This window comes from Myotis myotis, unplaced genomic scaffold, assembly GCF_014108235.1.
Source record: "Myotis myotis isolate mMyoMyo1 unplaced genomic scaffold, mMyoMyo1.p scaffold_m19_p_16, whole genome shotgun sequence".
NCBI classification, from domain to species: domain Eukaryota; kingdom Metazoa; phylum Chordata; class Mammalia; order Chiroptera; family Vespertilionidae; genus Myotis; species Myotis myotis.
Window position 1 is genome coordinate 51,688,271 of NW_023416320.1, and position 26,588 is coordinate 51,714,858.

At 46.5% G+C, this 26,588-nt stretch overlaps 1 protein-coding gene and 1 long non-coding RNA gene across 2 annotated transcripts in view; one reads left to right on the plus strand and one right to left on the minus strand.

Moving 5' to 3' along the window:
* Positions 1-25,979, plus strand: part of CNBD1 (cyclic nucleotide binding domain containing 1) — a 209,708-nt gene extending 183,729 nt beyond the window's left edge. Inside the window, exons 12-13 of the mRNA XM_036337501.1 lie at positions 21,342-21,401; positions 25,863-25,979. Of these exons, the coding sequence (XP_036193394.1) occupies positions 21,342-21,401; positions 25,863-25,979 (177 nt within the window). The remainder of the gene's footprint in view (positions 1-21,341; positions 21,402-25,862) is intronic.
* On the minus strand, positions 17,063-22,017 carry LOC118670467. Its single transcript, XR_004972339.1, has 3 exons — positions 21,725-22,017; positions 19,953-20,300; positions 17,063-17,116 (listed from the first exon to the last, which is right to left on the minus strand). It is a non-coding gene; the product is annotated as an uncharacterized LOC118670467 (long non-coding RNA).
* Positions 25,980-26,588: the final 609 nt, after the last annotated feature.

The window sequence follows — 26,588 nt, forward strand, 5'->3', positions numbered from 1 at the left end:
CTTGAATCCTCACAGGACCAGCTTCTGAGCTCACCTCCCCACTACCTGCCCGAAGTGTGCTTAGTTCTCCTGTGTTTGCTGCTAAAAACGCTACTGGTTTACCTTTCACAATTAATCTACATTGATTTAGAACTGACTTTGTGCATAAAGTGAATTAAGGTCAAGTGTTTTTTTTCCTTGTGTTTATCCAGTTTCCCAGCACCATGTATCAAAACAACCATCCTGCACCCAGTCATCTGCATTGCCACCATAGCTATAAATCACTGACTACAAATGTGTTCTAGTCATGTATTCTCTATGTTTTAAAATAGGCCCACTGTCTATCCCTGCACCAGTGCAACAATGGCTTAATTTTTGAAGATTACATATAAATTTTTATTTGTTTGTAGAATAAATCATTAAATTGCTTTGCCCATTACCCTTCTGCTTGAATTTCCATTAAATTTTACAATAAAGTTAAGTCACCAATATCCACAAAATAACCTCCTAGACTTTGAGGTGTTCTATTTGTCTTTGCTTTTCAGCAGTTTTATTTTAATGCGCCTACCTTTGGTTTTGGTTTTATTTCTATTTATTCTTTTCTGGGTTTAGAGCTTATTGAACTTAAGGGTTTATATCTTTCATTAGTTGTAGGAAATTCTCAGGCAGGATTTTTCCAAATGATCCTGCCCCATTCTTTTTCCTCTTTATCTCGGACTCCCTTTAAATATGTGAGAAATGTTCACGCTGTGTGTCCTTTCTCTTGCAGCTCCTTCGTCATGTTGAGATTATGTCCCCTCCTTACCACTTTGTGGAGAGTTATCATAAATGGATATTGAATTCTGTCAAATGCTCTTTCTGCAATGATTCGGGTGACCCTATGATAGTTACCCCTCATTTGGTTAACGTGGTGTACCACATTGACTGATATGTGGATGTTGAACCATCCTTGAAAACCTGGAATAAATTTTACTAGATTATGGTGTGTGACCTTTGAATGTATTGTTGAATTTGTTTGTTAATATTTTGTGAGGATTTGTGCATTTATGTTTCTCAGGGATACTGGTCTGTAATTTCTTTTTTTGTGGCATCCTTGCTGTTTTGTTATCAGAGCCTTGTAAAATATGTTTGAAAGTGTTTCCTCCTCTTCTATTTTATTTTTTTGAAAAGTAATGGCATTAATTACTTAAAATGGCATTAATTAATTAAAAGTAATGGCTTAATGTATAGTAGAATTCACCAGGGAAGCCATCTAGGCCTGGAATTTTGTTCATTGGGAGGTTTTCGATTACTGATCTTCTTAATAGTAATTGATCAAATCGATTTTTTATTTCATTGCGATTCAATCTTAGTAGGTTGTACATTTCTAGAAATGTATCCATTTCTTGTAGGCTGTCAGATTTGTTGGTTTAATGTCACTCATAGTACTAGTGTATAACCCTGTATTTCTGAGGTATCAATTGTTAACATCTCTTATTTTTTACTTATTTGAGTTTTCTCTTTTTTTTCTTGATGATTCTAGCTGAAGGTTTGCCAATTTTGCTTATCTTTTCAAATAACCAGCTTTTAGTTTTATTGATCTTTTCTGTGTTTATTTCATTTATTACAATCTCTGATCTTTGTTATTTCTCTTCTTCTACTAATTTTGGGCTTCATCTGATCTTTTCCTAATTTCTTGAAGTGCAAAAGTGTAAAGTTAGGTTGCTTATTTGAGATTTTTCTTATTTATTATGTAGGCTTTAAGTGGCATCTATCTCAAAACATTTTTTAAACTGTTCTTTGGTCTTGAAATAAAAGCCAAATTACTTTTTAAAATCCCAATTTAGGTTGCCCCTCAGTATGTGTGTTCCTCACCAACGCCAGTACCTTTCCACGATGGGACCCTGTGCTAGTCCTACTCACACCTCCAGCAGTTGGTTTTATATCAAACAAGAAAAAATAAAGTAGCAATATTACAAAAAGCTATCAGAAAGGGTAACGTGGAACTAGTTGTCACTTATTCTACCTAACGTGAGAGCCAGTGACAAATGTCCGAAACAGTTATTTCGGTTAGCACTTTGCTCTGATCTGTAACTTTACAAACTATCCTTTAGGTGAGAAAATGGGGTCAACAATTATCAATTAAAAAATGTTTGAAAGTGGAATTGGATCCTCTTTCTTCTCTGGTCCACATGTCCATGAGCTCTTGTGTGCACACAGGACAGCACTGATGTGAAGTGAAAGCATGAAGCCTGCCGCCCAAACACGCGGCAGCGCCAGCCACTGCTTATGTGATAGTCGTGTGCGTCCAATTATGTTCTGGTCATAGCACAGTGTGCTTTGAGGATGTTATTACTAGAGATGTCAGAACACTCTGCCTGTATTTAAATGTAAGAATGTAGGTGTGGATGTAACTTCTAATATTCTTCAGTAAATTCTGGTTCTATTCCTTGGAATAGACCTTTTCCTGAATGAGCACATTCTTTTCATTTCAAGGACACTGTGAGCCATTCAGTGAGTCACTGACCCTCCCTGTGTTGACTGTTAGAAAGCTTTGGGCTAAATTTGTGTCCATCCATAGCAGGTGGGCAGGAACGTTTGGAATGCGTGAACTGCACTCATCTCACGTCTACTCATCTATCTTTCCTACCCTCATTTTCCCTCTCGAGCAATTTCCACTCAGTCTTGATTTCTTTATTTTGTAGTGTTGTATATATTTTCATAAGGAAATCTTTTAAAAAATATATTTTATTGTTTTTTTATAGAGAGGAAGGGAGAGGGATAGAGAGTTAGAAACATCAATGAGAGAGAAACATCATCAGCGCCTCCTGGACACCCCCTACTGGGGATGTGCCCGCAACCAAGGCACATGCCCTTGACCGGAATCGAACCTGGGACCCTTCAGTCAGCAGGCTGATGCTCTATCCACTGAGCCAAACTGGTTAGGGCAGTGGTCAGCAAACTCATTAGTCAACAGAGCCAAATATCAACAGTACAATGATTGAAATTTTTTTTGAGAGCCAAGTTTTTAAAATTTAAACTATATAGGTAGGTACATTGTTATTAACTTAATTAGGGTACACCTAAGGCTTAGGAAGAGCCACACTCAAGGGGCCAAAGAGCCGCATGTGGCTCGCGAGCTGCCGTTTGTCGACCACGGGGTTAGGGTATAAGGAAATCTTTTTTAAGATACATCAGAGAAATAAAATAAACTGAGTTCAGATTAATCATTATCACCTAGTGGCAACCACATGATCTAAATCATTTTACCTTGAATCAGTATTATCAGAGTGATAAAATTTTGTAAATATATATCTATAATAATAAAAGCATAATATGCTAATTAGACCAGACGTCCTTCTGGATGACCTTCTGGACAAAGCTGGGGCTGCAAGGGAAGCCCGGGTCCCAGGTGCCAGAGGGAATCCAGTGCCAGCAGCTGGGGAAGGAAGGCCTACTCTTGCACGAATTTTGTGCATCAGGCCTCTAGTTATATATACTATTTATATTTTATTCATAGTTCAAATATACTAAACTAATATATAAAAATAGCCAGGAAAATATAATTACCAGGAAATTTTAGGGACAATTTTTATTTTATTCATTTTCTGAATGAATTGTCTGATAAAGGAGAATAGACAGAGGGAATAATTATAATGATCCAATTCAGAAAATAATTTTAATTGAAGGATACAACCTGATTTTCCCTATAAGTATCTTCTGAATAGACTCAATAGGCTGGCATGTCATTCCATTAACATTTGGATCATTTATCCCATGGCATTCCAAGACCTAAACATTATGATTGCCGTGAACACCCATACCATATAAAGCCTGATTTGTAACGTTTAGTTTAACTGAAATGTTCGTTAAAAGATAGATAGTAACTGTAAGTACATAGGACTTTTAAGGTCTAGTGTGCTACCTGATTTATATTCAAATCAATTATGAAAAGAAAGTTTAGGCAGTAAAACACAAGTGTTACCTTACAATATGAAAATCACTGCTTCCAATTAGAACAAATATTGTCTCTTAAAGTTACTCTTTATCTAATAAGCTTTTCTTTTTATGCATAATTATTGTGAGAATCCTGTTTTTAATTACAGTTTTTCAGAAGAAAAATAATATAAAGCAAACTTCTAGAATTTGGCAATGATTTCTGCTTTTCAAAGCAGGTTTTCAAGTTTTCTAAAACATTTCCCTTATTGGAAATTTTTTTTGTGTGCATAATTTAAAACAATAAAGAACGTTTGAGGTCCTCCATTATTTTCGCAGAAGTTCTACTTTAAAACAAGAGAGTCATGTGATGCCTTTACAACAAGCTTTCTGTGAGTGGGAGCAATGCGTTCCTGCTCACAGCTGGAGAGCGGGCGCGTAAGGCCAGTGGGTCGCTTCCTCCCGCTGTGGGATTACAGCGAATGAATTAATGTCTGACCTGTGAGTTGGAAATGCATAGGTCTGTCCCTGGGCTTTCCCTCATGTGCACGCGATTCGATCTGTGTTTCCAGAAGGGCAGAGACTTCCCAGAGCTGTGCTGCTTACAGTGTGGGCAGCTGAGGAGCTAATGATCCCCAACTTCCACCACGATTGTGCTAACTCTACCTAGCTGGAAACAAGAGTTTCCTAGGGGGAATATTCACTTTTTTTATTTCTTACATATAAATTGACAGCCTAGTGTATGGCACGCTCTGTCGCTAGCCTCATTTCTGATGTGTGACTACCTTCTAATGGGCCTGCATTTACCTTCAGAACCAAAGGGGTCAATTCTAAGGAAAGTATGATTTACTACTTAAGAATAGAATTCCTCAGTAAGTGGCTTTTTTATTCAGACCTGGGAGGGTTAATGTTCTTCAGGTATAGAAGCCTTAACAAAAATTCTAAGTCTTTCATGTATATGTAGGTTTTGTTTCAAATTAGTGATAAATATTTAGCTCCTTTTAAACACACGACTCCGTTTTAAATTCCATAATGACTCCAACAAGCACATCAAACAAGAGTGAAAGTATGACATGCACATAGAACAAGAGTGAAGTAAACAGCCCTAACTGGTTTGGCTCAGTGGATAAAGTGTCAGTCTGCAGGCAGAAGGGTCCCAGGTTCGATTCCGGCCAAGGGCATGTACCTTGGTTGCGGGCACATCCCAGGTGATGTTCAGTAGGCTGCTGATCGATGTTTCTCTCTCATCGATGTTTCTAACTCTCTATCCCTCTCCCTTCCTCTCTGTAAAAAATCAATAAAATATATTTTAAGAAAAGAATGAAGAAAACATGCACATAGAAGAAGAATGAAGTAAACATGCACAAAGTGTGCAGTTCTTCCCTGTCCAGGTCAGTGAGTTTAGGTGCAGTGACAACAGCCATGTGACCACTGCAGGGTTCCTCCAGTTCAGCATAGGGACGTCGCCGGCACCTCACCCTCCCTCTTTTCCAAAGGAAATGCTTAGGTCCCGTCTCCCATCATAGGCCACTTTTACTTCCTCATGAACTTTACATAAGTGGAATTATAGAGTGTGCATTATCTTGTCCTTGGCTCCCTTCACCCCCCCCCCCCCATATATGATGTCTATGACATTTACCCATGCTGTTGTAGGTTTACTGATAATGGCAGCATTTGTTGTAAATATGCTACCATTCCATGGTACAGTATATATAAGCGACTTGACTGCTTATGGGCATTTGGGTTTTCCCAAGTTTTGGTTGTTAAGAACAATGTGGTTGGCCCCAGTTCCAGGCAAGATGGAGTAAACACACTCCTCCCCTCACTCACTGAGTGAAGCTACAGCACCTGGAGAGAGGCCTCAGGAGCTGCTGAACGGCCCCACATACACAGTGTCAGGGAGGTTGGGGAACCAGACAAGACTTCAAAGTGCGCGTCCCAGACACAGATGAAATGAGTGTGCGTTTATAAACTCGTTCAAAAACGTCCTGGGCTCACCTGTGAGTTGGAAGTGCATAGGTCTGTTCCTGGTCAGCATTAAAAAAGACTCTGAGGAAGAGCCAGCACATTCACCACCACCAGGCTGGCCATGGGTGGTACACTGGAACAGATTTGAAGAGCACTTCACAGTCTGAAACCTTACATGACAGTGGACACACAGCTGTGTGTTGCAACCTGAAGCCTGAACCTAACCAGTCTGTTGGCTCTTTAAACAAAAATGGGGTCATTCCCAATGGGATTTAAACACACACACACACACACACACACACACACACACACACACACACGCATACACACACACATACACACATGCGCACACATACACACACAAACACACACACATACACACATACACACACACATACACACACATAATATGAAAATATATATAATTTGGGTAACACAATCATACCACTGTGCATAATGACAGATTTATTTAAACTTTTTATTCCTTACATTTAAAAAATATTCCCTGAGTTATTACATCAGAGGGCACATGTAAAATAATATTTAGTAGAAGTTTCCATGGTGAAATACTGAAACTTCTACTAACAGATAGCACCCTGGGAAAATATATTTGCAAAAGATACATGTGATAAAGGGCTTTTATTCAGAAAATAAAAACATCTCTTATAAAGGAAAAACAAAGGAATATAAACTAATTAAAACATGGTCAAAGTTTTGAACACACATATCAGAAAACACTATTTATAAATAGTCAAAAAGCACATAAAAGTGGTCATGATAGCCTAACCGGTGTGGCTCAGTAGTTGAGCATCAACCCATGAACCAAGAGGTCACAGTTTGATTTTTGGTCAGGGCACATGCCTAGGCTTTGGGCTTGATCTCCAGTAGGGGGTGTGCAGGCAGCAGCTGATCAATGATTCTCTTACATCATTGATGCTTCTCTCTCTCTCTCCCTCACCCTTCCTCTCTCTGAAATCAATAAAAATATATTTATAAAATGGTAAATTTAATTAGTCTTCAAGGTAATAAGGAATAAAACTATAATAAAATATCACTACAGATGTAATAAATAAAACTATAATGATAGATCACTGCCCATGTACTCCTATTCTATCTAATAAAAGACAAAAAGGGTAATTAACCATACCTCTGCTATGCTTCTGATTGGCTAATCAGCGAGATATGCAAATTAACTGCCAACAAAGATGGCGGCCGGCAGCTGAAGCGAGCAGGAAGTTTGCTTGCTCCAGTGATGGAGGAAGCCAAGATTCCCCGCCTCCCGCGGCCTGCTCTAAGCTCTGAAAGCAACAGCTCCAGAAGAAACAAAGTTTCAATTATAGAAGCCAAACAAACTCCAGATACCTGCTTTCAGCCAGCCACAGCCTGGGAGCTTCAGTCCTGGCCAGCCTGAAAATGGCCCTCAGCCCCTCACCCAGACTGGCCAGGCACCCCAGTGGGGACCCCCACCATGAAGGGGGTGTGGCCAGCCTGAAAACAGCCCTCAGCCCCTCATCCAGGCTGGCCAGACACCCAAGCAGGACCCCCACCCTGATCCGGGACACACTTCAGGGCAAACCAGCTGGCCTCCACCCGTGCACCAGGCCTCTATCCTATATAGTAAAAGGGTAATATGCAAACTGACCCTAACAGCAGAAAGACTGGGAATTACTGGTCACTATGACACACACTGACCACCAGGGGGCAGACGCTCATTGCAGGAGCTGCCCCCTGGTGGTTAGTGTGCTCCCACATGGGGGAGCTCTGCTCAGCCACAAGCCCGGCTGATGGCTGCCAGTACAGCGGTGGTGGTGACGGCTCTCTATGATGTGCGCTGACTACCAGGGGGTGGTATGGAACATGGTGGGCATCAGTGATGCGACGCTGGCAGCGGGCAGCAGTGGAGGCGCTGCCAGCCCCGATGGGTCCTGATGAGAGCAGGACTGTGGCAGGATAGTGGAGCAGGTGAGGGGGTGGTGACAGGCCAAGGCAGGGTGCCAGGAGGGGCTGTGGGTCTGTGAAGCTGGGGGCACAATCTCTGCAGGCCACCCGAGGGACCCCACCTGTGCATGAATTCGTGCACTGGGCTTCTAGTAAGTTATAATGACTGACAATACTAAGAGTTGGCTGGGATATGAAATTATTGGGACTCTTGTATATTGTTGGCAGGAATGAATTATGATACAACCTCTTTGAAAAACAGTCTGGCAAAATTATAGTCTGACGTTATTTTCCTCCAGGGAGCATGACATAATTTTTCTAGTTAGCGGAGAGGTTATGGAAAGATCATCGTGACTGGTCTGTTCCCAGGAGTCCTCTCACAGCCTGGGCTTTATCTAAAGCCTCTCCTTCCTGGAGCTGTGCATTACAAATGCAGTCTGAAGTGTGCTCATTTCCACCGTTATAATGTTCTAGTCCTTTCTCTGAGGAACTCAGAATTACAAGTTGAGCATAATTAACATTAATATCTGTGAAAATAATAGCAAAATCGTTCATTTTATAGCAGTGGGGAAGATGATGGAGCCACTAACATGCTTTCTTTTTCAATCTTCTCTACTTTAGATTTTGAAATTTAAAAATATTTATCTTCTCAAGCTCTTTCTGTAGACTACATCAGCCTATCCTCAGATTGTGTATGTCATTAATGCAGTCACCTCCGACTCCTGCTAGCCTCTGCAGTCGGGCCAGAGTGCATTCTTACCAAGAACAGTGGGACCAGAGTGGGGACTGCTGGTCCTGTGATGGACATTAGAGAGGATGTAGATGGAGTGATTCCACATGACGCATTCCACCTCCACCCTGAAGAAGGAACTGCCTGTTCCAGATGTAGGTGGTAGGAAGGGGTAAGGTGAGCTATACTTTGAGCATGACATGTGTTAACGTAAAAACCCATTGAAACCTGTGAAGAATTTTTGTAAGTTTATTTGAGCCAAACTGTCAACAATTGCTGGGAAGCAGAACCTCAATGGATTGAGATAATGCTCAGGAGAATGGCGGGTATTCCTCTATTTTTATACATTGCAATCAAAGGAAGGGACGTAGGTGGGTGATATGAAATCCACTGTTGATAGACTAGAGAGGCGGGAGAAAGCAAAGCAGGGAAACCCCTGGGATTGGATAAAAAGTAAAATGATAGACACATACTTAGATGGGTGCAGGGACAATTAACACAATAGCAATGAAAGAATTTGTGATATCTGTCCTGGCGCCCAGGCACATTAGGTTGTACTCCAAGGGGTCCAGAAAAAGGGAAGTTACAAGTTACCCAGACATTTCAAGGGTATGTTATTATAGATGCAAAAAGACAGATAGGCTCAGTTAAGGTAAAGGTTGACCTTGTCAGTGAAGATACCCGCTAGTATGTAACTGCCCACCATCACTGCTTTTAGTTACAGTTTAATTTCAGACCATCCTTTGTGGTGACTTTAGGTCTCTGAGTTTGCAAGACCCCATGCAGGCCTCCCCTGAGCTGTCAGGTTAGCAGGTGGCCCCTTTCGTCCACACATGAATCATTGATTTCATAAGGACACCACAAGGTCGAAGTGGAGAGAATATGATGGGTATCTATATTGACGAGAAGTAGCCTGGTGTCATATTTTGCAAGTGAGTTGATTTTTATATTAGTTGGATCTTCTCCCACCTTCATGAGGATTCCCTTGAGATTTTTACATAGGAAGTTGAGTTTAGGAAGGTTTAGTACTGGTTACTCATGCCAGGTCTATTAAGCACAGTGACTTCCAGCCAGGTGTGTTGAATTGATAAATTGTAATTCCTCAGTGATGGAATTCAAATAGAATCTATAACCTTTCTGTGACATTGACCTTTGATATTTTTGGAGGGGCGTCTATGCTGGCATGTAGTTACAAAGGTGCCCCTACTAAAACTCCCCAAATCTTTAGTCTGTGGCACTGTTTTTTTCCTCTTGACCTGACAGTCCCAGTTCATTGGCCTTCTGGGCTCTCAGCAAAGGACATCTGTTCAGCTGAGCTTTTCGTAATTGGTATGTTAATTAAAAATGATTTTACGCTTTTAGCATTTTGTTTACTTTTCATGATACATATGTGCCCATGGCATTTCACAACGGGTGTTGTCGGCAAGATTTCAAACACAAGTCAACAAAGCAAGTTTTTAAGGATTGTTTCAAGCCTTAAAGTTTGCATGATGTCACCCGGAGTGCATTCTTTCACCTTTCTCTGGCCCGATATTCTGGGATTTCCTCCAGGATGAAGATGAGCTCAGTGGGGTTCCTACATCTGTCACATCTGGACTGTCTCAGTGTAGCCCAGCCAGGCGCAGAGTCTGTGTGAAGGCTGCAGCTTTTGTAAGCGAGACAGCTGCTTGGATTCTGCAGCCAAAGGCGTATCACCCAAGTCCCTACTTCTGAAGCAGAATTCTGGAACAATGTTTTTATTACTCACACTAACACCAACCACAAAATAACCAGGACACATTCACTAAGCTAGAAAGCGGTCAGCATCTTGGTAGAATGCAGGAGGGTGGCCCCAGTCCTTCCTTTGAGCCCTGGCTTTCAGAGATGTGATAGAGAGCTGAGAGAGAGAGCAAAGGTACAAGTAAGGACAGTGAAATGCGAGGCAACAATAAAAAAATGGCAGTGAGCCTGGCTGAACATCTACGGAAACTGCTTGGAGTTTTTCCTCTGTTTTACCCCCAATCCAGCCCCTAGCAGAGGGGTTGTCCATTTCTGAAAATTCTGAAGATTGGTGGGAGGAGGAACTAAGGTCTAAAATAGTTGTCTTTCAGACAAGCAGATTGAAAAAATGAAGAGCGGTCATGTTTTATAGACAGACATAGAGAGATGTCGATGCAGACATAGGTGTAGTGTGGGCATGGATGTGGACGTGCAGCATTTCCCAATAGCCTTCCACTTTCACATTTAAACACCATGTTTAATATTCCCACATGGACAAACCTATTAGGGCCCATCTGATAATATTTACTAAATGCTTCACATTTACGGACTTAAACCCTCACAACAATTGTAGTTGCTGTTGTTATTTCTGCTTCCAGGATAAGAAATGGAGGGACAAGGAAGTGAGATAATGCTCTGGGGTCCCCTGGCTGCTGAGGCCTGGGTGGAATTTGAAGCCAGGCTACGGCTCCAGGACCCGCCTCCTACCCACTCATGACTGTATCTTGAGTAATCCCTTCTAGAAATGCCATCTTTCTGTTAATGCTAATATTTCAAACTTTGGAAGCTGTAGGTAAATTTAAGTGATCCACACATTGATTTAAATATGGCACAATTTTGTTTTATTTCATCTGTCTGACACTATGCTATCTTCTTTTATATATCACTAGCATTATTTAATATATAAAATGCCTAAAAGCCCTGCGTCCCCAACAAGATTCTACATTTTGAAAGAGCAATACTTTCTTTTTCCAATCACAGTCGACAGGCAAAAGTATATTAGCCTCAGGTGTACCACCCAGTGATGAGACATTTATAGTTCAAAGTGAGCATCCCAATGAGTCTAGTACGCACGGGGGCAAAACTTTTTTATTTCAGAAACCCTGCAACAGCCCTGGCTGGTGCAGCTCAGTTGGTTTGGCGTCGTCAGTGCACAGAAGGGCTGCCGGTTCGATTCCGGGTCAGGGCTCATGCCCAGGTTGCAGGCTCAGTCCCTGGGAGGACGCATGCAGGAGGCAGCCGATCCATGTTTTGCTCTCACATTGAAGTTTCCTCTCTCTCCCTCCTTCTCACTTTCTCTCTCTCTAAAAAATCAATAAAACGTATTTTTTTTAATAAAGCAAACAACAAAATACCTTGCAACAGCACTCAGCTTGCTGTCTTGCATAAGATAGAAAAATGAACATCTTTAACGATTGAAAACAAAAACAGGCTGTGAGTTGCAGTCTCAATAGTTTACTTAAGGATTGAAACCTGAAATGGATTACGGGTCCAGGCCCAGGCACAGCTGCTGATGGTCTCCTATGCAACCCAACCTCCTGACATACTTCCTAGCCATCCCTCCTCCCCCCGATTGCTGCACTGGCTCTCCCGCACTGGCTCCCACTCACTGGCTCTCAGGCCCTGACTCTCACGCACTGACTCCCACACTCTGGCTCTAACACCCTGACTCTCACGCACTGACTCCCACGCACTGACTCCCACGCACTGACTCCCACTCACTGGCTCCCACGCACTGACTCCCACTCACTGGCTCTCACGCACTGGCTCCCACGCACTGGCTCTCACGCACTGGCTCCCACGCACTGACTCCCACTCACTGGCGCCCACGCACTGACTCTCACGCACTGACTCCCACGCACTGACTCCCACACACTGGCTCCCACTCACTGACTCCCATGCACTGGCTCCCACGCACTGACTCCCACTCACTGGCTCCCACGCACTGACTCCCACGCACTGGCTCTCAGGCCCTGACTCTCACGCACTGACTCCCACGCACTGGCTCTCAGGCCCTGACTCCCACGCACTGACTCCCACGCACTGACTCCCACACTCTGGCTCTAACACCCTGACTCTCACGCACTGACTCTCATGCACTGACTCCCACGCACTGACTCCCACACACTGGCTCCCACGCCCTGGCTCACACGCACTGACTCCCACGCACTGACTCTCATGCAATGACTCCCACACACTGGCTCCCACGCCCTGACTCCCACGCACTGACTCCCACGCACTGGCTCCCACGCACTGGCTCCCACGCACTGGCTCCCACGCCCTGGCTCCCACGCACTGACTCCCACACACTGGCTCCCACGCCCTGACTCCCACGCACTGACTCTCACGCACTGACTCCCACACTCTGGCTCTAACACCCTGACTCTCACGCACTGACTCTCACGCACTGACTCCCACGCACTGACTCCCACGCACTGACTCCCACGCACTGACTCTCATGCAATGACTCCCACGCACTGACTCCCACGCACTGACTCTCACGCACTGACTCCCACGCACTGACTCTCACGCACTGACTCCCACGCACTGACTCCCACGCACTGACTCTCATGCAATGACTCCCACGCACTGGCTCCCACGCCCTGACTCCCACGCACTGACTCTCACGCACTGACTCCCACACTCTGGCTCTAACACCCTGACTCTCACGCACTGACTCTCATGCAATGACTCCCACGCACTGACTCCCACGCACTGACTCCCACGCACTGACTCTCATGCAATGACTCCCACACACTGGCTCCCACGCCCTGACTCCCACGCACTGACTCTCACGCACTGACTCCCACACTCTGGCTCTAACACCCTGACTCTCACGCACTGACTCTCATGCAATGACTCCCACGCACTGACTCCCACGCACTGACTCCCACGCACTGACTCCCACGCACTGACTCCCACGCACTGACTCCCACGCACTGACTCCCACGCACTGACTCTCACGCACTGACTCCCACGCACTGACTCCCACGCACTGACTCCCACACTCTGGCTCTAACACCCTGACTCTCACGCACTGACTCTCATGCAATGACTCCCACGCACTGACTCTCATGCAATGACTCCCACGCACTGACTCCCACGCACTGACTCCCACGCACTGACTCCCACGCACTGACTCCCACGCACTGGCTCCCACGCCCTGACTCCCATGCACTGACTCTCCTGAACGTGGCTCTCGGAACCTCTCTGCCAGGGCGCTGGGCCGAGGGACTCTGCGTCCTGTTGCTTACAGGTCACCTTCGCCCCATGACCGCAGGTGACTTAGTCTCGGACAAATGCAAGGGGCACAGCCTCTAACTCCCTCCCCAGACTGAAACTCACTCATTGGGCCCATGGCCACAGGTCAGCGCAGAGGGGCGGACTGAGACAGGCCCACGTGTGGCCCGCTGGCTTCAGGCCTCTCCTGCTCTTCTTTGCTTCGTGCCCTACCAATGCCAAGCGGCGAGGCCTTCCCGAACGCCCGTCTCCTCTCCCGCCTCGGGCCTGTGCTGTGCTCTGGTCTCCGCAGCCCAGGCAGGAGGCGGCCTTTCAGATCCCAGCATGGAAGCGCCCTGCAGCCTGCTCACCGCTGCAGGCTCAGCTCCCTCCTGGGTCCATCCTGCCTCTGCCCCGGGCACATCATCTACCTTCCCTCACCGTCACGTCCCGGGAGCGACCTTCCTTCTGCTAAAACCACGCTGCTTCACGCCACCTGTCTGCCTCTCCCGCCCCTCCCGTTACACTGGGGTAGCGGAGGTGAGCTCAAGGCCGCCTGATCCAGGGGACAGGTCGCTGACAGAATTTTAAAAGTTAACTGGTTTTTACACAGAAATATCAAAGCTCGAACAGGAAAATTCTTGCAACCGCGGTGTGTGTCCCAGTGTAAATAACACATCCTGTTTCAGTTCTGGCTGCGAACAGCGAAGCGGCGTTTCCTGATAGTCCACGTTCTCCTGAGAATCAGCGTCGGCTGGGTGTGATGGCCGCTCTCTCTCAAAGTCCTCTTGGTGACTTATGAGCAGTTCATTTGCCTGTGCATCTCTGGGACCCGTTCTGTTCTCAGAACCAGCCAGCATCTCCCTGGGCCCACCCGTGTCTGCCAGCCCTTCCCTCCCAGGTGGGCCGTGAGCCTGGGGGTGGCAGGACCAATTTCATTGTTACTTCTTATACTCGAACACTTTTTTAAAAATATATTTTTTATTGATTTCAAAGAGGAAGGGAGAAATAGCTAGAAACAGCAATGATGAGAGAGAATCATTGATAGGCTGCCTCCTGCTCGCCCCCTAGTGGGGATAGAGCCCACCACCCATGAGGGCAATGGAACCTGAGACCCTTCAGCCTCAGGCAGAGCCTCTCCACCGAGCCCAACCAGCCGGGGCTACTCAAACACTTTTGAAACCTCTATCATAAGATGCATTTCTATTTTGATTTTAGTAAATAAAGAAAATATGTAGCATAACTAATTGGATACAGCTCAACTACTGTTTAATCAAGTTTCTTAGAAAGTATTTTAGGATGAAAAAAATGGATTTGAAATCATTTGGGGTTGAAAATGTCATCTTTATATATTTCCTTTTACTCTTGGCAGTTCCTTTTCCCAAAATCTTTTCTCATATGCTTGAAACATGGAACATATAGAAAATAACAAATAAGAACTAAGGTCCCCTTGTCCCCAAATATGTTCTCCTCTTAACACAAAGCATGGATGCTGGGGATTGGTGTGAAATCACACACACGTGTCACTCGGCGATCAGATGCATGCTTCCATCTTCCAGTTCCAAACTAGCTTCAAATATGAGTTGAAAATAAAATATTTTGGAACAAAAACATTAAAAAATGAAGACATAAAAAAAAATCCAAGTGAGAAAAAGTCATGTTGAAAGACCTAAGAAACAGAAAAATTTAAAGTTAAAAATAAATGTTGTAAATCATTGGAAATATGCCTTTGAAATATCTAAATTAGTAAATTATTGATAAGAAAACAGTGACAGGATTTCAGAAATTACTAACAATGTTGCACTAATTTTCCAGACGAATTTTAAAAAGAACATTAGAAGAATTGGAAGGAAACAGCATATTGACTGTTTTATCCATGTCACACCTGCTTGCATTTCCAACTCCCGATGAATTGGGAGTAGAGGCGGGTGCTCCTGGCTCCTCCGCCACATGCCCAGGCCCATTTCTCTGAGCCGCCCCTGCCTGGGCTCCCCCTCCTGGTGGAACTGCTTTGCTCTGAGATCCCTACGGAAGGCAGCCACACTCAGTGAGAAGTCAGAGCCACTGAGCATCAGCATTCACTGGCTGGCGAATATTCCTTTGGAGGAAGGTATTCTTTGTGCCTAACATTTGTATATATGAGATTGCCATCTACATTAATAAAAGACAAAGATGCTAATTGACTATACCTTCACTACACCCCAAGCCACGCCCACCAGCCAATCAGAGCAAATATATGCAAATTAATCCAACCAAGATGGCGGCCAGGAGCCATGGAGCTGGAGCAAGCCAGAGGCTTGGTTGCCCCGGCAATGGAGGAAGCCAAGCTTCCTTCCAGCGTCTGTGTGCTCCACTCAAGGCAACAAAGTTTCAATTATAGAAGACAAATAAATCCCAGATACCTGCTTCCAGACGGCCACCGCTGGGAGATTGGGTGGCTGGGGGCTGTGGCCAGCCTACAAACAGCCATCAGCCCCTCACCCAGGATGACCACACCCTCATGGGGTGAGGGTCCCCATTGGGGGGCTTGGCCAGCCTGAAAACAGCCCTCAGTCCCTCAACCAGGCTGGCCAGGCACCCCAGTGGGGACCCCCACCCTGAAGGGGCTGTGGCCAGCCTGAAAACAGCAATCAGCCCCTACCCCCACCCTGAAGGGGGTGTGGCCAGTCTGAAAATGGCTCTCAGCCCCTCACCCAGGCTGGACAGGCACCCCAGCAGGACCCCCACCCTGATCTGGGACACCCTTCAGGGCAAACCAGCCAGCCCCCATTCATGCACCAGGCCTCTATTCTATATAATAAAAGGGTAATATGCAAATTGACCCTAACAGCAGAACAACTGGGAATAACTGGTCATTATGACACACACTGACCACCAGGGGCCAGATGCTCAATGCAGGAGCTGCACCCTGGTGGTCAGTGCACTCCCAGAGGTGGAGCACTGCTCAGCCACAAGCCAGGCTGACGGCTGCCAGTACAGCGGTGGTGGTGGGAGCCTCTCCCGCCTCCTCAGCAGTGCTAAGGATGTCCGACTGCAGCTTAGGCCTGCTCCCCGCTGGCAAGTGGACATCCCCCAAGGGCTCCTGGGCTGCCAGAGGGATGTCTGACTGACAGCTTAGGCCTGATCCCCCAGGGAGTGGGCCTAACCCAGCAGGTGGACATCCCCTGAGGGGTCCCAGACTGCGAGAGGGCACAGGCTGGGCTGAGGGACCCCCCCCCCCCAGTGCACAATTTTTTTGCGCCGGGCCTCTAGTTATCTTTATCAGACACCGTGTGTTTTCTAGCCCACACAGTATCCTTCTGCTCTGCTCGCAACACTTGTGTTCTTCCATCCCCATCCAACCGCATCCCTCTCGTGGGTATTCGCTCCATCTAAAAAGTGTGTGTCTCTCAGCTGATGCTTGTGACATGAGATACAGGAGCAAGTCCAGCAGGAACACTTGCAAACTGGAGAAAGCTCCCTGGGCACACAGTTCCGAGTGGAGGTGTGGCTTGGCATTTCTGTCCTAGTGGGCAGGTGTACAAAACCGAAGTCATGTCCACATCTTACTTTTTGCTCTATTTTTCCAGTTCGCAGGGACCCAGCTCTCCATTTCCATTCCCATGGCACCTAGAAGAAACAAGGCAACGTATTGTCCTCACAGCCTCCATTTCTAACAGCATAAACTTGCCCGGTCTTCTAAGGGTCATTTAAAAACTGTCACTGGACTGAAGGGTCCATTTACTGGTGCACATCAACCCCCAATAAGACCCGAACCGCAGCCGTGCTGGTTTAATGTCCCTCTCCCTCTCTCCCCTCCCTCCCTCCCTTCTGAACTCTCCAGAAATCAATGGAAAAGATACTGCCATTATTTATTTTGATAGAAAGTGAGGATAGGGGTTGAGATTCATTTTTTTCCATGGAAATCTTGTTATATTTTATTTTTTCACTTTAAAATTTTAGCCATTTTATTGTACATGAAATTGTTTCCAATTGTAGCTTTAAACTGGATTTCTTTAATGATTAAAGATATTGAACACTTTTCATTGTGCTTATTGATCACTGCCCCCCCCCCCACACACACACACAAAGAAAACACAAAAAGCTAAGACAGATCCAATGCTTAAACATAAAACCCAGAGCCATAAATCTTCTAGAAGAAAACACAGAATATTTTTATGACCTTGTTGTCATGGGTGGCATTTGGCAGGGTAGGGGCAGCTGGAAGGACTGTCTATTGTGAGTGTCAGTGTAGAATGCACCGCTGGCTTGGGGAGACCTGTGCCCGTCTCCTATAGTTTGACATACACTTACCCCAGGACCCAGCATCTGCCACCAAAGTCAAAAGAACCGAATCCACAAATAGTTTACAAGAATGTTCATAGCAGCCTAAGTCTTAATTAAGAAAATTGAAAAACACAAATATTCATCAACAGGAACATGAATCAGCATCGTGTGCTTCGTTAATTCAATAGCATACTACCCAGCTATAAAAAGTAACAAACTGTTACATAGGACTCCACGAAGAACCTTGCAGATATGCAAAGGGAACAAAACTAGAAACAAAAAAAGACATATTGTATAATTTCACTTAGTAAAATACTAGTTAAAAAGAAGCTACAGTGATAGAAGTCAGGACGTGATTGTTTCTGGGAAGGGGTGTGACGGAAAGGCTATGAGGGAACTTTCTGGGGAATAATTTCTTATATATTTTTATTGATTTCAGAGAGAGGGGGGTAGAGGGAGAGAGAGAGAACATCAATGATGAGAGGTAATCATTGATCGACTGCCTCCTGCATGCCCCCTACTGGGGATCAAGCCTGCAACCTGGGCATGTGCCCTGAGCAGGAATTCAACTGTGACCTCCTGATTCATGGGTCGACACTCAACTGCTGAGCCACACAAGCCGGGCTCTGGGGTGATAATTTTTTTTATCATGTTTTGGGTGATGGTTACAGGTGCATACAATTGTCGAAGGTCATGAGACAGAAAATGTAAAAGAAGTACCTTTATTGTATGGAATTTTATTAAAATTAAAAATAATGTTGGCAGAAATATCACTTATAAAGGGATTAGCTATCCTGCTGGTGTTGCTCAGTGGTTGAGCATTGACCTATGAACCAGGAGGTCATGGTTGGATTCCCTCCCAGGCAAGAGCACATGCCTGGGTTGCGCAGTGTGGAGTGTGCAGGAGGTAGCTGATCAATGATTCTTTCTCATCATGGATATTTCTCTCTCCCGCTCCCTTCCTCTCTGAAAGCAATAAAGATATATTTTTAAAAATAAATGGGTTAGTTAGGGTGGAACCTTAATTCAGGCGACTGATGTTTAATGCCTATCTATCAAAGTCAAGGTCCCTTGGCACGACTATGAGAGTGGCCCCTTTCCCTCCTCCCCTCCAAAGAAGAAAGAAGGCCGAAGGAAGGCAGGAAATGAGTAGACTGCATCCCTCTTTCTCTTGGTCAGCACACAGTGAAGGAGCACTTGCAGTCTCCTGGACCCTAGGCACCCAGGACAGTGTGAGCTAGTCCAGCGCCTCACGGTCCCTGGGGAGGAAACCGCTGTGAGGTGGCAGGTGTCCCTGCAGCCCACACCGAGAGGCTGGTGTCTGAGGAGGGTGATAATGGATGATGGAGGAAGCAACTTGACATTTTCAGACAAAAGAGGTTAATTTAAGGAATTCTTGTGAAGGTGCAGATAAATTACCTTTGCATGTTACTATCTTTTATTCTGTTCTCTTATGTAGAAACTAGAGGCCTGATGCACGAAATTTGTGCCAGAGTAGGCCTTTGCAGCCCCAGCTGCCTCAGCCCTTGAGGCCCTGGCTGCCTTGCAGCCCTGCAGCCCTGCAGCCCTGCGCCCCCTCTGACCCCACCCACTGGTCATTCCGGAAGGTCGTTCCACTATCTGGTCTAATTAGCATATTAGCTCTTTATTATATAGGAAGGATTAGAGGCCTGGTGCACAGATTTGGGGTCCACTGGCCTGGCCTGTTCCCTCTTGCAATCTGGGACCCCTCGGGGGATGTTGGAGGCCTGGTGCACTGATTCAGCCTGATCCCCACAGGCCAGGCCGAGGGAACCCAGCTGTGCATGGATCTGTGCACTGGGCCTCTAGTATGCATAGGAGATCTTTTCATAATCTCTTCCTGCTCTCCCCCGCTCCCTTTCCCTCTGACATTCATCAGTCTGTTCCATGTTTCCATGCCTGTTCATTGGGTATCTGCCCCCTGGTGGTCAGTGCACATCATAGCTACCAGTTGAACAGTCCAACGGTCACTTAGGCTTTTAAATATTCAGATAGTTTGAAAAGAATACAATTAGCTATGGTTTAAAAAAATAGAACGGATCATTACAATTACTTTCAAAAGGAAAGTAGTTTTGGCTACAGTGTGGAGATTGGAGCACTGTACACGCTGCCCTTACAAACCCAAATGAAGCCACAGGGAAATCGGACTCCAACGCACTTCCTACGCAGAGGGGAGGGTGAGGCCTTCACTCCTGCATGTGGCCAGTGTGTCCCCTGGACATCGGCTACACTAACGTCGAACATCTGCTTTCTGTTCTGTTGAAAGATGTTTCATTCGGAGTGGCAGGCAGCGGGCCAGTGGCTGGGACACGTGTGAGGCTCTCGGCGGGCTCCCCTTGAGCGAGGGCAATGCCAGCAAAGCGGCGGCACTGTTTCTTCCTGAGGTTTTCGGCACACAGGGAGGCGTGGTTTCCCAGGCATGGTTCTCAACACCCACCGATAAAAACACAGTGATGTTCCACAGCGTTCATCCCCCAGGAATCACTGTACATTGATGTTTCTGAATCTGAATAAAAACATAAGTGATGGACAAGATAAGAACCCCGTGTGCTGCTGAATTACTGCGGTCCTGGCGATGCCCAGTGCAGTGTGACTCATAGGTGTTCCATGAAAATAAAAAATCCTTGTGACGTACTCTCTATTAATTTGTTTATTTGATTGTTTTATTAACTGTAACAACTTATTGTTAATCATATAGAACAACTGGAAACTTACTATTTGATGTCAAAGTCCACATTGGAAAAGAAAAATGAGCTGTTGTACATTACATGACTTAAACATCCTCATCCTATGTCATCATGTATGAAATCAGATCCGCTATCATTTGATTGTTTTGATCATACATGGGCTGGAAGGTCCTATAACCTGTTCCGAGAGGGATAGTTGGAACACTAAGTGGTGCAGTCTTTTCTGCATAAGCAATCTGTGTTTCTGTCCATGTGTTTAACCCTGTCCTAACGTGTGAAAATACCCTTCTACACGGGATAACTAAAAGTGCTGTGGGGACAATAGTAAGATAGTTGTTGGTTTTAATTTTTTATATCTATAAACATTTATTTAACATATAGGTAAACCTGTATTCACTCATCATGTTCACAATTTGAATTTAAATACATAACAACAAACAGATGACATACACAGAAAACAAGTGGATGGACGGCTAAATGACACAGTCCCAGAGAAATCTCTCTTTATTTTACAAAATGGAACTGTTATTAAGATGGATGAAAACCTGGAAAGACTGTGTGTGTATAAGTGTAACTAAATTATTTACATACCTGATGATTTTTCTTAAAAGCTGCCCTAGGACTGTGTTTCAAGACCCTGCTTGCCTGGGAGACCCGAGCCGCCTGCCTATGTGCTGTGCTGCTGCACAAGGGAACCGCCCTCACTGCCAGCAAGCAGCTCTGGGCGACTCTCCCCCGCCCTGGGGTCACTGTCCAGGTGTGCTGGCCATTAGGGGAGTGATTTAGGTCCCTGTACAGGATTCGACCTAGCTGGATACTTGTTGGTTCATTTAATCACCTACTCTTACATTTTCTTGCAGGAGGATGTCAGATATAAGTATTTGCAAAAAGAACTACGAAAGGAATGGAAAAGTTTCAAGGTATGTTACTATATATGACAACAAAATGTGCAGGAGCGTGAACCACGCCGACCCTGGTGGACGAGTTAATTAAACTGGTGATAGTCTTCTCAGGGCATGGCTATCAAGGAAAACAAAGTAATTCCAGTAAATGACGTTAAAGAAAACATTCCTACTGAAAAATAGATTCTTAGTTCCTCATAGCTGAGCCCTGGCTCGTAGGAGACACGCGGAATCAGTTTGTGGTGACTCCACGTTTTCCCTCTAAAGTGAGAGGGAAGTGTGTGCATGAAGCAGGCGCCTGTGCTCAGCCACTTATGCGTGTCGCGTCCTTTGCCCGTTACCTGTGGTGGCTGCTTTCCTTATTTTGTGGAGGCGGAAGGTGAGGACTGGCCAGATGGAGCGCCTTGTCCAGGTCACACAGAGTGAACGGAACCTGTCTTTGCCCAGTTTCTGGTCCAGGGAGCTCTGTGCAGTGGAAGGAGCTCTGCCAAGGCCGTGGGGTGTGGTGGGCGCGGACTGCCCTGTCCCTCTCCTGTGACCTGTGAGCAGAGGACGTGAGGATGGAGACGGCACCCACTGCGGGCTCTCAGCGGGGGGAGGAGGGAGGCTGACCGCCTCCAGGGAGCTCCTCACTGTTCCCTTCCTGCGGCCTCCTCCATGGCTAGTTCAGCGCCTCCTCCAGGATGCCGAGGGCGGGACCCTGTGGCCATCTCCTCCTGTGCCTGTGAGTGTGTTTAGAAACAAAAAGGGGCAGCAGGAAAGGGTGGCTCCGCTGAGATACAGTCCCAGGATCCGGAGGAAAACCCCAGCGTGATGACCAGGCAGCCGTTAGGGCCCCTCCGTTTGCCGTCCTGGCTGATGTGGCAGGATGTGGTCTGAGACGCCGCAGCCCAATGGAAAGTGCGAGTGGCAGGCAGAGATGTTAAGCAGGACACTTACTTTAAAACAAGCCCACTCCAATGCCTCTCACACACCAGACGAGGGTATTGGTTTTCCGAGGAGCTCCTGGCAGGCTGGGCTGAGCCTCCAGGGCCGCCCTTGCAGGGGCCATGGACTGTGCTTATCCCGGGCCAGGGAGCAGGTGGGGACACGGGAGAACCCCGAATGCTTACCTCTCTGTTCAGGAAAGAGCAGCAAAACAGAGCGGGGGGGTGGATTCCCATGTCAAACACCCCTCCCAAGGCCTGGAGGCACCTTGCAGAAGGCGTCCACCCCTCCCAGGGCCTGGAGGCACCTTGCAGAAGGCGTCCACCCCTCCCAGGGCCCGGAGGCACCTTGCAGAAGGCGTCCACCCCTCCCAGGGCCTTGCCGAAGGCGTCCACTCTTCCCAGGGCCTGGAGGCACCTTGCAGAAGGCGTCCACCCCTCCCAAGGCCTTGCAGAAGGCGTCCACCCCTCCCATGGCCTTGAGACATCCTTGCAGAAGGCGTCTGCTCTCCTGGGCAGCCCCCATTCATCCCCCAATGACCATGGTTCAGCTCCCGCAGGGCTCTGCTTTGCTCCAAATATTAAAACTTACTAAACAACTAAGACTACGCCTGTTGTTGAAATACATAGCATTTTCCTTTTAAATCCTAGCTCTTTCTAAAATAAAATGTGGCCATCTCCTTAATGCCATACAAACATTAAAAAGTAAATACTATTTTCATATTTTCTAATTTCCCTTAAAAGAAATCAAATCTGGTTTTAAAATTTTGCATGTGACTTTATAAGAGTTTTGCTCCTGCCAAGATGGCCTGCCCTACAGAACGTCTTAAGGTTCTCTCTTGTCTGAAACACTTTCGCCTGAATCATGGCTATTGCATGTTTCATGACGAGACTGTCATTCCCACATGGGAGAGAGACTGACAGGCACGGGCCTGTCTCTCACGGGGACTCAGCGACGACGAAGAAAGAAGGCAGGAAGGTGCACATACCGCCAGGAGCTGTTTTCTCGCTGACATGGCCCAGCAGGGAGGTGCCATGACTTTGTTGAGGTCACCCCGATTTTATGGGGGAATCCCTGGAAACCGTGGGGCCTCGAGGGCCTTCACTCAAGCTCTTGTTTCTTTAATTATTTCCTGTGATCAGACACTGACTCAGAAAGTGATTCGTGAGCTCCTGGCTGGTTGTAAGAGACTCAGATTTGTCGGCGTTATTGCGGGAGCCTCATGACCTGGACCTGCAGCTCCTCGCTTGTGTCCAGGTCTAACATCTGGACCATCTGCCACCTGTGCAAGCACCTGCCACAGAGGCTGTTGTTGGCAAGCCCTGTCGCCTGGCATCTGACTGGTCCTGCAGGACGCCTGTTCCGGCACCAGAGTCGCCACGGACCTGCACCGCAAGTCCCTCGTCCTGTGTGGCTGCGTCGGAAGATGGGCGCCTGGGCATGTTGAAAAGTCTTGTGGGGCTGGCACCCACATTTCCTGTCTGTAGACACCACACAGGAGCAACGGAAGAAACCGTGAGCTTCCTGATCCTGCTCTCCAGCGGCAGCCTGAGCGTGCCAGGTACTCGGAACAGCTCTTTCAAAAAATGATTCATAAAAACTGGAATGAGAACCCATTGGGAAATGTATGGACATTACAGAGCCTTGCCCAATCGTGTTAGTCAGTGTTTAATGAGCTGCTGTCCCTCCCCACACAAACAGCCTTCGCTCGTAGCATTTGCCAGTTTTCATGGTGAGAACATTTCCATCGCAGCCAATTTCAAGGTCAAACTCCCGCTGCAATGCCTCTGAGCGAGCCCTCAGACGAGAGGCACACAGTAGGCATACACACGAGTGCTTCCTGACCGGGAGGCCGCGCACCTGCACACCTGACCTCACTCCGGCCTGGGAGGCCTGGCTTTCTGGGCGCTCGGGGTGCACAGCGAGGATGGGTGGCCCCGCACAGGCCTGGAGAGGGGCTCACACTCAGCACTAGGATGGAAGATGGAGTAAAGAGTAGAAATTTTGGGGAAATGATCACTTCTCAGCATTGCTCAGAATAACCAAACGGGTCCTGGATTCCACCTGCACGCTTTCTGGCTCCCCTGGGTCACGTTCCTGGAGGCCACGTTTGGTGACTGTGCTGGCTGATTTGTTCCCTGCGACAGTGATGTCCCTGCCACTCCTGCCCCTGGTCAGACCCTCTGGGGTCAGAGCTTCTGTGTGTGCCTCGCCCTCCCCAGGGTTCCTTCCTGAGCGTCATGCTTCCCCACAGATCCCATGTGGGCGGCCCTGTGTCCCCCTCGTTCCTCGGAGATCCTCACATCCCAGCTTCCCACCCGGAGAGTGTCGTACAGCTGTGCGGACGGCCCGCCCAGGACAGGCGGACAGTCAGGGCTCGGGTCCGTCCGAACTGCCATGAAAGGCGTCGTTCACATGCCTCCCTCTCACCTAAAGTGCACTTTAAGGTTCTTGCAAACAGCGTAGTGTTAAACACACAGAGCAAATAGTGCTGAATTGAATATGGAACTGGAAAAACATGCTCTATAAATTCAGTTACAATTTCTCCTCACATCCTTGTTTCTGAAATGTCAAAAAACTTAGCTCCATTGAGAAATAATTCATAGATATGAATTTTTGAAGTTTTTAAAAAATAAAAATGTGTACCCAACAAGCTGCAGACTTCAACTCCTCACACCCATAAGGGACACACTGAAGAAGCTGAATCAGGTTTGAAGGAAGCCAGAACCGGACCGGCTGGGCCAGCAACACGGAACCGCTGTACCAGCAAACGCACAAACAGGTCCACCAGATCCAGTCTCACATGGGACACCAGGAGACGGCAGACAAGCTGTCTGTGCACTTAGTAGAAAACGAAATCCAAGCAAGCATACCAGATATTCAGCCAGCAAGAAAGCCTGGAGATTTTGTCCAGCAAGGAGCCACCCAACAAAAGACAGAATGCCGAACTTCGTGTTGACCAGTTAAAGTATGATGTCCAGCACCTGCCGACTGCTCTCAGAAACTTCCAGCATTGGTGATACGCAAGGGAACAGCAGGAGAGACAGTGAGAGAAGCTTCTGACTCGCACCTTTACCCCCAACGTGGGATGCGGCGCCTCCTGTGAGGCTGCGCCGGCCCCTGTGCGGCTGAGATGGCCCCTGTGGGGCTGAGACAGTCCCTGTGAGGCCGAACACAGGGACACGTCGTAGATGGAAATAGCTACATTTTCCATGTGTATTACCTGGCAACAAAAAGCGTACACCTATGGATGAGGACAGTGGGGGGTAAGGGTAGAGGGTGGGAGGGGAACTGGGTGGAGGGGAGCTATGGGGGGAAAAAGGGGGAACGACTGTAATAATCTGAACAATAAAGATTTATTTTAAAAAAATAGAAATGTGTATAAATCATATCTTCTATATATTTTGCTTAGGTGAAAAATTCTATCTTTACAAGTTTTAAGACATATTCCTTTTTTTGTTTTTCTATGGAATTCCTGCCATTTATGGAATTATAAGTTTTAAGGTTTAGGGGTGACAGGGTTAATGATCTTTAATTGCCCTCTCTTTCCAGGATAAGATGGTGAGAGACAGTCTGCATTACAATGGGATCGTTCCAGGCTTCGGCAAGTGGGACCATCACTGGACGAGCATCCCAAGGAACCTCAAGGACACCCTGGTCACTTATTAAAGACACCGGCTCAGAAAGCTGGCTTTCCGCATGGATTGATTTCTGTTTAGTTTGTTATTTGAATTCACTATGATGGTCTCCATTCTGTCCTGCAGACATGCTTCCCACTGCCTCACTCATATAAAGACCTTCCTCCTCATATATTCACACTGGACAACTGAATCTTTCAATTCATTTTTTCTTTATTAGGGTCTTGTATCATAAAAAGAGATAGAAATATCTTCCATAACAAATTTCATGGACCAAACATTTTAAACTAAGTTTTCTGACATCTGAATCCCAATAAGCTTCTAACTGAAGTATATTTAAGTTAAATACTACTCTTGGGCTCATTAGATTACGTATAAAGTTGAAACCAGAATAGGAAGCTTATTGTTGCTTTTTAGAACCTGTAAAACAATGCCGGTTTTTACCATCTAAACTCATTCACAAAGCACAGCTTGCTTCCTGTGCGTTTCATAGTGTATTTCAGATCCTAGTCAGTTTGGGCTGCAGTCACAATGCTGCACACGGTGGCTTATCTACAGCAGAAATGTCTCTCTTGCAGCCTGGAGGCCGGGGGGACCATGAACAAGCCTCCAGGATGGTCCTGTTCTGTGAGGGGCTCCT